The sequence below is a fragment of the Pholcus phalangioides genome, unplaced genomic scaffold (genome assembly GCF_987345545.1).
Source record: "Pholcus phalangioides strain wild (caught in Gottingen) unplaced genomic scaffold, Ppha-v1.0 ptg000013l_1, whole genome shotgun sequence".
NCBI classification, from domain to species: domain Eukaryota; kingdom Metazoa; phylum Arthropoda; class Arachnida; order Araneae; family Pholcidae; genus Pholcus; species Pholcus phalangioides.
This window is the reverse complement of record NW_028301606.1, coordinates 7,602,177-7,617,449: the sequence shown is the minus strand read 5'-3', so window position 1 is coordinate 7,617,449 and position 15,273 is coordinate 7,602,177. Positions and strand designations below refer to the sequence as shown.

General features: G+C 34.7%; 1 protein-coding gene across 4 annotated transcripts in view; it reads right to left on the bottom strand.

The window, feature by feature from the left end:
- Positions 1 to 15,273, bottom strand: part of LOC149078535 (chromatin remodeling protein domino-like) — a 152,094-nt gene that overhangs the window by 135,122 nt on the left and 1,699 nt on the right. For 3 of the 4 annotated variants that reach the window (XM_089240641.1, XM_089240643.1, XM_089240644.1), the window contains exons 2-5: positions 12,969 to 13,307; positions 7,725 to 8,732; positions 3,905 to 4,176; positions 2,044 to 2,229 (exon numbers count right to left, since the gene is read on the bottom strand). In XM_089240641.1, coding sequence (XP_089096767.1) covers positions 2,044 to 2,229; positions 3,905 to 4,176; positions 7,725 to 8,732; positions 12,969 to 13,284 — 1,782 coding nt within the window. In that variant the 5' untranslated portion in view covers positions 13,285 to 13,307. The remainder of the gene's footprint in view (positions 1 to 2,043; positions 2,230 to 3,904; positions 4,177 to 7,724; positions 8,733 to 12,968; positions 13,308 to 15,273) is intronic. The other variant, XM_089240642.1, reaches the window with a different exon arrangement.

Genomic DNA, 15,273 nt, shown 5'->3' with positions numbered 1-15,273 from the left:
CTACAGTAAAATCGGCAATTTTAACAATGATTTCTATGGGAATCATCCTTTGCCTGACCCTCAAACTGATGCTGATGATGATTATGACATCTATTCGAAAAGCCTCATTACTGGGAGGATTGAAAAAGTGGCAAACCATTATAAAGGCATAAACTATTATACATATACTAACAGAATTAAAGAAGTGACAAACCGTTGTAAAGACATATACACGTCTGAAACGCATTGCTAGGGAACCACGGTAACCAAAGTAAACGTTCCGAAAGTGATTGTTGAGGCCCAAAAACCATTGTTGCCCGACAGTTTTTCACCCATTTGGGACACTTGCCCTGATCTGACGAAATTTTAAAGTAGCCTATCATTCAAGTCGGGTCCCATTTGGTATATATGCGAAATTTGGCTACGATCGATCTAAAATTGTAGATTTGTATAGAGAACATACATACACACACACAGAAAATCAATTTTATATATATAGATGTAAAATCCCACCCTTCAACTGATAAGGCATTTCTCTCAGTAAGGGATCTGGAGGAAAATGCTGATAAGGATTTTATCTCTCCCTGGGATCTGAAAAATAATCTTCCATGGAAAAAAGTGAAGGTAAACCACTTGAATGTCAATTTAGCCTCTTTGATACCCCCCCCCTTCAAATTTTCCCTGACTTTTCCAAAGTATTTAGAATTCCCCTCCCCCCTAACTTTTGACAAATATGCAGGGGTGGGAAGTGATTAAGTCCATTTCGGAGCAGCTTTGGAGCAGCAAAATTCAGGATTCGGAGCAGCAAAATTCAGGATTTGGAGCAGTTGTGGAGCAGCAAATTCAGGATTTGGAGCAGTTTTGGAACAGCAAATTCAGGATTTGGAGCAATTTTGGAGCAGCAAAATATGGGATTCTGAGCAGATATTTATAAATTGGAGCAGTGAAATTAACAAGAATATTTTTGTTAACCCTCAACCCTTTTCAAAATAAAACTGCACTGTCTTTTGTTATGAAACATCTTTTCCTCAGCTTGATTTTTGTTTTTGGTGTTTTAGGCTTTTAACACCTTGTTTGAAAGAGCGGCTGTCATAAAATTTTTTGCACCCGTCTATTTAAGATGATTTTTGCTTACTAAGGTTTACTATTTGCTGCCTTGAACAGCACTTCAAATGAGCTAAAAAATTTTTACAAGTTTTTAATTTTTTTATACTTGGAAAGAAATTGTTGCAAAATGGGAGAGAATTTCGAAAGAATCAACTCGATGTTTGGCGATCTGACACTCGTTATTTGACGAGATTCACGATCTGACACTCGTTATTTGACGAGATTGACGATTTAACGCGCATTATTCGGCACCATTGGCGATTTAACGCTCGTTATTCTGCAACATTGGCAATTTAACGCTCGTTATTCGGCAACATTGGCAATTTAACGCTTGTTATTCGACAAAGTTTCTAAACTAACATTCGTAATTCGGCGGACATGTGCTTTTTACTCCCGGAATGACAATTTTTTTCAAGAAACATTGGGATTTCACACAATGGCAATCGACTACAGTAATTTCTGCTGCCTCCAGTGACGACTTTTTTTTTCAAACGGAAACACTCGAATTTGCACTTTAAAGCTGAAAGGCATTGCAAACCATCTTCAGTTCCACGATCACGGACAATATCGGGGTTTCGCAATGGAAAGCCTGATCAGGGGCCGATAGTTTAAGTATAGTGGAATAAAACACGCTCTTCTCGTAAGGAAATGTTTCGTGGCTAGCAGGAACAAAAAATTTTTGGCGTCCTTTCCGAAATTCTGAGCATACTGAAGTGAAATTCGCTATTTGGTGCAGAAAAATGTGAAAATACGCTATTGGAGCAGGATGGCGCAAGGTATTAGTTTTGGCGCAAAGTTCCCACCCCTGAATATATCATGTTGTCCCCAACTGTTTTTGGATCCCCTGAGTTTCAAGGTCACTGGGAACCCTGAATTTGTATTTGTTAATGTATGTTGTGATAGTTTGTAGACATAATATGGACAAATTTGCTTATAAGACTGTATTAAAGAACTTACTTTTTTTGCTGCAGCCTTCTTCCATTTCCTTTCCTGTGCAAAATCAGTTGCTAACCAAACCATTTCTTCCAATAAGTAATCCCAATGTGCCTTGCTTCGAGGTGTTTCTTGAACCTTCGGAAGTCTTTTCAATGACCACAGACCTTCTTTTCGCAATTCCCCAATTCTTTGCATAACATAGGCTTCCTAACAAATCCAAGATAGGAGAGAATTAACATGATAAATCTGCCAAATACAACATGTAACATATCAATCTTCTTCGTTCATTTAATTTAAAAATCAAAACACAATTATAACTGTCAATATGAATTGTATCATCAAAAATTTGTCAAAGAGAACTATGAAAATTAATCGCATTACAAGGGTGCACAACCTCTGGCCCAACAAAGGTGTTGCACAACACAATAAATACCTAGGCTGACCATACTTCCTTCATAAAAATGAAAAATTGGAACCTGTGCAGAGTATCTCATAAATGATCACAAAAAAAAGATGTCAAAGGTAAGTAAAGGTGTCAATTACAGCCAAAAAAATGAGGAGACGCAAGTCAAGTTGCCAACTATTGCTAAAATTGCTGAAAAATCGGCTGGAAAATGATGGAAAACAGAGCTTTTACAAATCGCAATGGGCCCTAAAGCAGAATATGCCAAAAAACTATCAATGCACGTTTTCAATTTGGATTTAGGAAGAGTGTAAGGATACTAGGAACTTTGACAACTAGTTTGTAATTCGTATTTGCACAGAAGTCGCGTTTTTTGTCGTTCATTGATTTGAACCAGGGTCGTCAGGATCAGTGTCATATTTTATTCACTGGACTGCATAGCACGTCTTAAAACTTAATTCATTAAGTATGTAAGGATATTTGGAATATTCGAGACTAGTTTGAGTTCCGTATTTGTACAGAAGTAGAGTGATGGGTGATTCCAGTTCGTCAGGATAACAGTGAGATATTTTAACTACTGGAATACACAGCACGTTTTCAAACTGGATTTAGGAAGAGTGTAACAACCGCAGAAAAAATTCTAAAGAATGAACAGAAAAGGAAATGTTCACTACAGAACATTTACAGTCAGCTGAGGGCTATTTGCAGAACAATGCAAAACATTTTGCTTTGAAAGCAATGGGTACAAATGTAATCACAACAAAAATGTATATCACTCACAAATATGAGAGATGAATATATTCATGAGTCATAATTATCATAATATAATTCATAAATCATGAAAATCTCAATTTCAAAAGTTCAAGAAAGCCTTGTTGAAAGAAAACATTTTATAAAAAAAAGTTCAAAATTATGTACATTCAAAATTATGAAAATGTCCTGTAAAATATATCATATGGTCACTGCATATACAGGTTTCTGGCCCACAAACTGAAAAAGTTGCGCACCCTTGCTTTGTAACTAATTATCTATAAAATTAAATTTTCATCAGAATGCCTAGGTTTTCATAAATACTATTGAATACAGTGGATGCTCCTTATGGTGGAAAGTAAAATGCACTGGATAATAGTTGTAGAAAACATTAGGAACACTTATCATCCTGGTAAGTGACAGAATGGTTGTTCCATTTGTTTGTCAATGTGCATCAATAGTGATGGTAACCTTGTCAAGCAAAATTCCTCTTTTGACAAAATTTACCCCCTCCCCACATATTCCAAAATTATGCTGCCATCCACCGTTGAAAATATATAGTCAAGTATTTTTACACAAGAAAAAAAAAATATATATATATATTAATGCTAAGAAATTTCCCTCGTAGACAGATTTTGGCCAATATTTCCCACAAATACGGGAAATTTCCCAAGTTAACATCACTGACTGCACTGAACATATGAAAATTTTAATGCATATATAGAATACCTGTTTTGCTCTTTCAACAATCTCTTCCTGAGAGCCAATTGAAGAATCATAGACAGCCGAAAGAGAATTGTGCTTTACAGCAAACCTTGGTGTTACTAATGGTTGCTTTATTGCTTTTGTTACAGTAGTGGAAGCAACTGGCGTAGAGCTGCTGACAACTTTCATACCAGCTAAACCCTGAGGAGTGGGAGGAGCACGTGATGGTGATGAACGGGAGTGACTAGATGCTGTGGTATTCTGATTTGATTTGCTTGGTGAAACTTGACTTTTCGCTGAAACAAATATTGTTCAGAACGTTTCACATAATCATACTTGAATCCTCCATTTTACGAGGATTAATCTGGATAGCAGTCAAAACAAAGCCATGAAAACCAAAATAAAAGAGAAGTCACTAAACTGTTCCAAATAAATGTTTTATTAGTGTCAATATATTCTTGTTTTATAATGCAATCTGGATGATGATTTAAGTTCATCCACATGCATATGGAATCATTTCTTACAGAAATGACATTAAACTTATACATTATCCTTAAAAAAAAAGTCAGAAAAAAATTCAAACTTTCTTTTCTTTTTCTGAAAAGAAATATATTTTTTCATTGTGGTATAAAGTTGGTATTCTGTCCGTCAGGCAAAATATAACTGCTGAATGTGCTATGACGTAGAATCAAATAAACTTTTAATGTTGTCCTGGAACAGCCATTTATAATGATTTCATAATCATAACCATTTCATCAATTCATTTTCAAAGTTCTAGATCCCAAACCAGAATGTGCCAAAATCTGCGATGTACGTCGCAGAACAATTTGGAAGAATTTTAAGAAAAAGTGCAAAAAAATACTATTACATGCATGGGGATTTCTGCCGCAGAACATTTCCCGTCAGCTGAGGGCTCGTCGCAGAACAGTGCTAAACATTCTGCTTTGGGGATTCTAGATAAGATTACAACTGGCCATATAAAATATTAATTACTATTCCACCATAGTCACCACATTTGCTTTTTATATTAGAAAGATACATTATTCAAAGTAGCGGTTGAAGAGAATTTTCATCTCTAAATTTCATTGTAGTGTCAACATTTGAGATGTCTCGCTGAGAAATGTCTATCAATTAACATATTTACTAAGTATAGAAATATGTCTGCCAGTAAATTGCTATTATCAAGCATTTATTATGTTTTAAATTTTTCAATAATTAATTTCCATCACACAAAAAAATCAGATGTTGTATAAGATATTATAAACCAGTTTACTCTTAATTTATTATTAAATTTCTACAAGCTTGAGCTGGGTATCCTAGCATGACCCAACTGAACAAGATATCAGGATTAAATCCCTAATGTGACAGAGCCCAGGCCTTGTCTGCTTTATAAAGGGTATTACATTAAATGCTTTGTTATAAATTCTAACGGGGCTTAACGTTAAGTTCAGCTCAGTTTATTTAATGTTTTAATGGGGGGGGGGGGAAATGATTTTTTTTTTTTTTTTTTTTTTTTTTATGGGGAAAATGATGGAAGAAAAATTGTGGAACCAAAACATGAGTCACCCACTTTTAACCAGAACTAACGTCTGGCTATGACGTTATTGTCATTGTAGTAGAGGTAAATTAATTGGCCAGGTGGCTGTAATGCTTTTTTTAAATGCGTTTTTGGTTTACTCCATGAGATATTTTGGTATAAAAACATAGGCTTGATGAATTCCAGGCAATGGTTAACTAAAAAAGTAAAAAAAAAACTGGCACCTAAAATTTTACAAGCCATTATCAAATTCAAATATTTATAACAATTTTTTTTAGAAATAATGTCAGCATGTCTGCCAATATGGAAAAGTCAGTCCCAGTCCCGCAACCATTTACTATGGACCATAAAATTTTGATGTTTTAATATGATTGAACAAACTGTCAGTCCTAACTAGCACTCAGCGGCTAATCTTTGCATAGGTGTATGAATGCTCCTTGAGCTTCCTAAGATAACTAAGAGGACTAATAAATTATTTTGGAATCCATAACTTGGCAAGCTCTTCTATAAGGTATAATTTACAATTTCATTGTTAGTAAGTTTTGAGTATCAGTGATATGGGCATCAATATCCAGTTAGTCTAGAAAAGTAAGACTAGATAAGTCTCAAAGTGCACCTAAGATGTAAGTTCACTCATCCTGATCTATGTTTGCTATAGTTTTGCTTTGCAAATTCAGTGCTCTTGCTCTCCCTCATTTTTTTTACCCCCCCCCCTGCATACACAACCCAGTTCCAGCTGACTGCAGCTTTGGCTATACAAAATCAAGGAGATGCAACACAACCTTTTTTGTTGAATCCAGTTGCCATTCATATAGTGTTTCTTGGCATGAAATATTTTTGACAGCCATACACATGGATTGAAAATTGCAACAAACCACTCACAGACTATGCGGACAATGCATAGCGAGTGCATGTAGACACACCTTTAGTAAGTAACTAACCAGACTTTGTAAACCAGAGGATCCTTCTGGGTGAATTTGTTCAAAATGTAAATGAACCCTCTATTCTATTGTAATACTGTAGATAGATTTGACGTATCCTATTTATTTTATTTTTGTTTCTTCGGGTGATTTATCATGTCACATATAGTTATCATAGCTTTTGTGATTTGATTAGACATGTCTATCCAAAATTTTAGGGTTCACATAAAAATTATGTAATAATTTTCACAGTTTCATTATCTCAAACTTCCAGGTTATACAGTGATACCTTGGGTAATAAATGCTCGGCATAGATTTTTTCTGCCTCAGCTAGCAAATACAGATTCAGCTAACAAAGTTGTTACTGATATAGATCCACACAATAACATATCATGGCCATGAAAGCTGAGATTTCGCACCAATCGTCAGCATTATTGTAACTAGATCCCAAATAAATTGAGTCAGCCTCTGAATCACTTTTCAGACATCTATCTCTTTTTTCAAAATCTTTTTTTTTTAAGCTTTTGAACTCTTCATGTGAAATGAAAGATTAAACAAAAAAAAAAGAACCTGGAAAATGATCCATTTTCAGCGCAAGACTAAGTATCAAACTGAATGGTCTGGACATTCTAGTGGGGTCATATTTTCTGTTTGCTTGTACGAGACACAGAAATGAGCTGACCATATCACATACGAAGACATCTATGAACGCAACTTGGTTGCGCAAAATAAAAATGTCTTCAATATCTGATCTTGTTTTATTTCATTTATCTAAATTATGAAACTTCATTTCAGCCTTAGCAAATTGTTTTTTCCATGCTTCTCATGTTTTACAGAACTTCCCCAAATTTTGGACAGTTCCCGGAACAAATTAAACTACTCTACATAAAAACAAAGAAACCTATGGGCTAATCTTACATCAACTAAAAGATTTTGATTTACAAATGTGGTTCTGGAAAGAATTATCTTCACTAACTAAGGTATCACTGTAATACGAACATGTGTAATTTTTCATGATGTCTCTGCAATAATGGAAGTTCCTCACAATTCCAGGTTTTTACTACCCTTACCTATACCCGTTTGACAACTGCTAAATTTCAGATATATATAATTGTCATGAATTAAGAAGCAAAAAAAGGCTTAAAACTAATGAATGTGCAAAACAAAAAGAAGCAGTAACATAAAAAGACAAAAACAAACACAGCTTTATTATTAAATAATTCTGGCAAGACATTAAAAAAAAAGAAAAATATGTTCAGACCAAGTTTGACTATCTTTTGCTTGTGCAAGAGGAAATAAAGAAATAAAAGTTCCTACATATAGAAAAAAGGAACTTCTTAATAGTTGCAATCAATAGTTATTCTATTATGAGAGGAAATAACAGTACCTGGGGTGCTTTTTTGTTGTCGCAGAAATGGAGGTACAACTGGCGAAAGTCCTCCTGGGGTTGCAAGAATTTCTTGAAGTTTCTTTAATTCTTGTTCACTATCCCCCGTGTATAAGTTTGACTTCAGGTGTTCTTCGAGTGCTGGAGGTGGATTTTTCATAACTTTGAAGTAATCAAGGTAGCATTTATTTTTTAGACACCACATCTCCGTATGCCTATTATAATAACATCTACGCAATAAATCGTTTTTCTTTGAGAGTGCAAGTAGTATTTTTTGTCTCTTTTGTAAAATCTCTTCAGACACGGGAATCTTTTCCATTTTAATCTTTTTAGGTCTACTTGCTGGAGCAGTGGTCTTGACTTTCGGGTCGCATCCTGCCACATCATCTGGTACCCTGTACAAAACTTTGTTGGCTTTTCGAAGACAAACTATTAATTCAGATACTATACTACTATTTACAGAGGAATTATCACTAGGTGATTGGGGTGTTGCCCTGGGTCGCTTGGGTGCAGTCCTAGGACTGGCAGGTGATGGATGCATACCTGAAGTAACAGTACGCTTTGGTTCACTCTTTTGTGGCGAGCTGGAAGGAGCAGAGGAACATGTAGTAACACTAGCAAGACTGTAAGAATGTACGCTTGTGATGTTATCACATGGCACTGGGCCTGCAATACTGACAGATGCCTGCTGCTGCTTTAACGCATTTACTGTTTCAGGTCCAAGAACAGCTAAAGGAGCATCACTCGAAACAACTACTCTTTGGGGTAATGCTGTAGTTACAGTTGGAATAGTTTGCATTGAACATGTAACAACTACTGATGATGGAGCAGAAACAGACGTCTCAGCCAACAATAACTGTGTCAAGTCACCTGTGACATTGATTCCACGTGAAAGCATTTCTGATGCAGAACCAGATCTTTGAACACCCGGTAATCCCAAAACTGCAGCCAAGCTCTGGAAAGATGCCGAAGAGATATTGTGGACTGTAGTGCTACCTCCTTGTTGGCCTATTTAAATAGAAACATCATACCATGAGGCTGTAGACCTGCATATGCAAAAAAAAACCTAGCCCATATGAACAGGATCACATTCTCTTCTTAAATGTGGCAATTTTAAAACATCTTGTAATAATTTTAAGAAATAAAATTGAATTCCTATTTAAATCATAAAACAATAATTCTTTGTATTAAAAACTTATGTTTCAGTACTTAGCCTTTTCTTACATTGATGGAACTTGCTACAATAAAATTTTCATAAAATTATCCACATTATTAAATGTAGCCGAGGTGAACTCATTCAAGCTGAAAATATGTCAGAATTCACATATTTTTTGGAATAAGTACCACAGTGGAAAAAAAAAAAAAAACCCTGTTAAGAATTAAAATTTTATGAACACATATATGTTGTATTGGCTTATACATAGTGCCTTTCCACAATGAAATTTAACTTTTAAGTAGACAACTTCATTTTTTCAATTTAAAAAATATTTGTTGAATGATCAGCACTATTTATGGATGTTTAAATGGGAAATCGATGAAGAAATGTTTTTTAGTCAATTTGTCTGTGTGAATCTGTTTTTTCAGAGCAAACACTAACATTATGCACCACATGAGCATCGTATGCCAAAAAGTTAAATTTCCAAAGCAAAGAATAACAGTGCTGAAAATGGTTCAACGTTTCGATTCTCAATTCTGTTTGGGCGTTCAGTAAAAATTTAGAATTTTGGATCGATCTCTGATAAATTTTACATACGCTATATACCAAGCAGGATTTTGAAAGTTTTTCAGAGTTAGACATATGTTTGAAATGATCAAATGACTATACAGCAACAATAGTTTGTCAGCTTAATGACTGTCGGAATGTTTACTTTGGTTGTCGTGAAGAATATGTTTTGCGCATTTACAAACATTTGTTCCCGCTTTAATGTGCAACAATATTTGCATACCTGGTATGTTTTCTTGTTTTGCTCCTAGGCTATGGGGAGAGAGAAACCCCAGGCAGCACAGAGTATTATTGCTGTTACTGTTATATAGTTGTTGGTATGAAAACTGATTAAGGAAGTATATATTTTTTATGTCTGAAGTGTAATGAACATAAAATCAATTTCAGCTTAATTGTAATAAAATATTAAAAAATAATTCAATCTCATTAAAAATCTGTGAAGATTTGATGCAAAGGAAAAACCAGGACAAATAAACACCATAAAAGTATTTTTTAGAACAGTGCATCAGGAAAAAACTAGACTATTCCAGAAAACCAGAAATTCTGAACGCCTTATGAATAGCCAAAAAAAATATTAAAAGCTCAAAGCAGGGAGTGACAAATCGAAAAAATATTTAGGCACAAGCGCGAATTCTTAGGAGCCAAGCAAGGTATTGTGCTTAAGAAAAACGTTCCTAAATAATATTTACTTTTCCCATGTTAAAAGATGCAGCGTAATGAAATCAGAATATTTTGTGTCACCCTTAGACTCTAATTTAACAACCACATTTGAACATTTTAGGCATCAATACTGATTTCTAGTCGCCCTGGGATTTATTCAACCCTGGCTCAGAGCAAACTTTTTTTATTAACACACAGTCCTAACACATCAATAACAGAACGACAAGTTGCTACAAATTGTGTCTTTCATATGAAAATGAAATTAAAATAAATTATACATATATATCACACCATTTATAAGTATCCCTGTTACAGTCTGCTAGCATAGTAATCATCACTCATATTCTTGTATAAGAGGTTTTTCCCTATTAATCTTAAACGTTCAGATTACGGTGTAGGTAGATAGTAGTTTCTTGAAGTTCTCTTGAAATTTATTGTTGTGTTTCACTTGACAATCGCAATTAACAAGGCAATTATCAAAATCCTTCAGAAATCAGATACAATCATTTTGTCACAACTTAATAGATTATTAAATAACGTATATATAGCATCAGACCAGCCTTTTAAAGAACCAAACAAAAGTTCACAAATTTCATATTTCCAGGTGAAATTTTGTTAATAAATGTATCTTTTAAACTGATATTTTTAAACAACTGCCAAAAAATAAAAGTTTCTTTTTTTTCACAAGGTTCATTTAATAATTGCTTGACAAGTAATCCACACATTTCCAATGTACATAGCACTTCAAATAATTCACCACTGCAACTATTAAAGCAAATCTCTCAATCTAAGTTTTTTTATTTTCATTGCAGGAAGAGTTCTGAACTTTTTTTCTCACATTAAACAAACAAGTCAATGCATTCCAAAATATTCGTCAACTTTTAGCTGGAACAAATATGCTTCAATTAATAACAAATCCCTTGAAGTTGGGAGGGTATTATTACTATTTCGCATTTCACTGGGAAAATACCCATCTAGATAGGTCAATCATAGATCTCGAATAAGTTACAATGATGCACTCAAAATAGTCGAACAAATTCTTTCTCTAAAACATAGTTTCCAAACCTTTTTTGTCCCATCGCTGCCTTCTTCAGAAAGTTTTTCTCCCCATCACCCCCAACACAATCTAATCCATAGGACCCTACGTTATACCCATAGCTTCTAACGCCACCCCCCCCGAACATTCTATCGCCCATGTTGGGAATCACTGCTCTAAAGCATGGTGTTGTGAACTAACTTGATTCAAGCAGAATAGTTTAGGTCATGAGCAATGGATTATGTTTATTATTTATTACATGAGCTTTAGTGAAACAAAGTTATGGGAAAAGGCCATAAATAGCTGGACATTGAAATGAATATGAAAGCAGTAAAATATAAAAAAAATTCCACTCTAAACTGTTTACCTGCCTAAAACTAGTTTCTACCAATAGATGAGTATGAATATGCCGTAACCAAATGTTTACAAACATCTAAAACTAATTTTAACCCTGTTCACATGTGCAAATATTGCGGTAGTCTTGAAGCGGGTTTTAAACCCGCTTTTTCTATTTCCCATGTGAATGGGGCTTTTGAGGTCTCTGCAAGTATTTTTTTTTAGCTAAGTGGACTTTTTTAAAGTGTTGTTTAATGCCTCCCACAGTGAGGCCACACACATTCCAGCATGTACCCATTTGTAAAAATTCCACAGAGTATACGGGATGCATGTATGATTAAATAACAGTTTACTTTAGAGGATAAACTCATTTCACAGTTTCGTGCCTACCAACCAGGGTTCAAATGCTATTGCTGTCAAGCTGCAAGAAAGTTGGTAAACTGTTTGGCTGACAGAAGGATTTAAATTACTTATATGCAAAAACATTGACAACTAAAAAATAAACCAACATTAGATATATAACCAAGCAGGGTTATGCCCCAGTTAGGCAACCAAAATTTGGGTACATTTTCCAGACCCTTCACAAACAACACACACACTAATGTTTTTAGGACTGCTTTACTTTCCACAAAATTAACAACCATTCGGCAAAAATAAAGGAAATTTCCACAAAATATCACCACCAAAAAAAAAGTCTGGACAGACCCCGGCTCGTTCAATAAGATGAATTAGGTTTTAATTAAAGTCAGAAAACTTCAACTTAAGAAAACTATCTCAAACTTAGTTATCAGCAGGGCTAGACAAACTAAACAATTGATACTTGAACCTAAAATTTTCTTTGTGCAGTTATTAAATCTCAGGACGAGAGCAACACAAAATGTTTGGAATTTATAGCAGCATATCTGACAACGTGAAAGAGGGTCAACATGCCCTGGAAAATCAAAAGAAGCATTATTTTGACCCTTTTTTCAGGTAAAAGAATTTTTGGTACTAAAAATATTTTTTTGGAGCCTAGATTTTTTTGCGTTTTCTCCAGCCCTGGCTGTCCCGGGACACAAAATGATATATTAATTACTTCTATGGCAGCAGACCAGGGATTTTTTTAAGGGAACATATATATTTTAAGGCTTGACAAGCACCAAATCGCCATAGTGACTGTAAAATGATTATTATATATATAGAAAAAACTGAAGCGCTAAAGAAAATTTTAGACGTCAATCTCATTTGAATGGCTAAATTGGAGGCTATGAATAACACATAATTTTTTTTATTTCATGAGATTATCTTTTAACATAAGATAATGATATAGGAAAGTAAAAGTCGAAAAAACATTTTAGGGCCATTTTTCTTGGGATTAAAATCATTCTTGCCTCTCAAGAAATTTCCTAATTTTTTAGGATTTGTCAAGCCCCGTGAGATATATATTCACATGAATATATCACAAACATGTACTAATTAAAAAATATAATTAGCATAGCTTGAAAAATACCAATAATAGCTGGAGGTGGCAAAGACTGTAAAGCACTTCCAACTGTCTTTGGAAGAGTAATATTCCTGAACTGAGGAGGAGATGCATGGTTTTTGACAGATGCTCTGGGGCTGGTTGTGGCCGGCACAACTCCGCCAACAGGAACCCCACTTGGTGAAGCAGTTCGCAGCCTCTTGGCTGGAGGCTGAGTTGGTGACTGTAACAGCACATTTTGCGCACATGAAACTACAGGCGATGTCTGGATTTGGTCTTCGTATTTGGATTCTGGAATTTCCAATATCTTGTCTTTGTTGCCATCTTCAGGGCCTTGGGGCATGACCTAATATCCGAGTTAAAGTGCTGGAAAATTACAAAGATTTGAGATTTACGCTTATGATCATATTAAAAAATAAATAAAATAATTTAAAGTAAAAAAAACCAAAATATCAATCATTTGAAAAATAAAAACAAATGCAATCTGCACTTGCCAAAAGTACAATGTTACATTTATTTTTTAATATTTATTTTTCAAGCTCTTTGAAAAAAACTGTATAAATTCATGGGGGAAGGATTCTATCCTTCAGCTCATGTTTTCTTGTTATGAACAAGAAAGAAAGAAAATCTTTTAATCATATCCTTTATGAATGATAACGCAGGTCATGTGGAAAGGACAACATTTTCTCAATCTGTCAAACTTTAGTGTATATACGTAACACCATTCATAGGCATATGCACAATTTTCTTAAGGGGGGAGGGGGTTTCAGATTTTTCTTCCTTCTGGGGGGTTTTACTTTTTTTCCCTGCAAAATAACACTATAATCTTGTCTCAAGGGTTGGTTGTTTTTTCTAATTTTGTAAAAGATCTTTTACAAAACTTTTATAGTGTAATCCCGACCTGTTTAAAACTGTCATAACGTCATTTTTGGGGGAAAAAAATTATGTAAGAAGTTCTCATTATAAGGGGACGATATCACAGAAACAGGTATTCGTTTGCTATATAGCCCCCCCCCCCCCGCTCCTATTCCAGAGGAAATGTAATACTTGCCATGTCCCATAGTAAAATGTTGCTTCATGAGGCACCCGATTTCACACATGTAATATTATATTACAGTGAAACCTGTCTAAGACACTGTATGAGACGAAAACCTGAATTAAACAGAATCAAAATATAGTCTGTTCAGTGATTATTGCATACAAAAATCTCTCTGAAATGGATTATTTCCATATGTTAACGTTCCGTACATGTTTCACTCTATTTTATTTTTATTAAATTAGTGGGAACTCCCTGGAGATGTGCGTCATAGTGCCTGCCCATATATAATTTGCTACAAACGATGGCCAGCAACGTTTGATAAATCAAAAAAGAATTAAGGTACCAGTAATATATTTTAGGAGCCAACATTACAATATGAAACTAGATGTAGCATTGCAACCACGTAAACGTGTCTTCATTTTTTTTTTTTAATTCTGCTCTGAGAAAACTGTGGGCATTACATTATGGAGCATGATTTTAAAGGGCTAGCTTAGAGGTCTTCAACCTTTTTCTATTCACGAATACTACCTGTACCGATCATAAAGGGAAGAGCACCCTCAAGACAAGTTTGACAGGCAAATGCATGAAATCAGGATTATTTCAGTCCTTGAATGCAATTTATACAAGGTGTTCAAACGGAACTTAGATCAAGTGCTCGCGAGCACCAAATCAGACCGGAGCATCAAGCACTCTGGGTGTATCAGAGAGCACCACGGTGCACGCGAATAACTGGTTGAAGATGCCTGGGCTAGCTCATGAACAGGTACCACCATTTGGCGAAGAGATTGTCCTTTAGGAAAGCCGTGGCCAGGAGTTGAATGAAGACGAACCGATCTATCTCCATTGCACACAACAGTTTATAAACAGTATCTCGTCTGAGGATGAAAGAAGTCCCTCACTTTGAAATGGGATTAGAGATGTATAGATTGTGAAACTGTAAAACTTTGTAGAAAAGAACCCACCAAATAAAGCTGTAGCAAAACAAGTTACGAATCTGTCAGACAATGAAATTTTTCATTTCCGAAAAATCCTAAAAAGGAGGCAAGAGAGCATTTGTCAAGTTCTTTTCAGTCATGTAAAAGAAGTTCACGCACAACAAGTCTGTAAAACATTCTAAATGTGTGTGTGATAATCCCCCAAACCCTAATCATTTAGAGTGTGTTAACTTATTGAAATTTTATTTATAAAGTTATTAATATTTTATATTGAATTATTCATTATATTGTGTTGTATCATTTATTATTCTTTGTATTAGTAATTTTCCAAATAAATGAATAATTGCAAAACTAATTA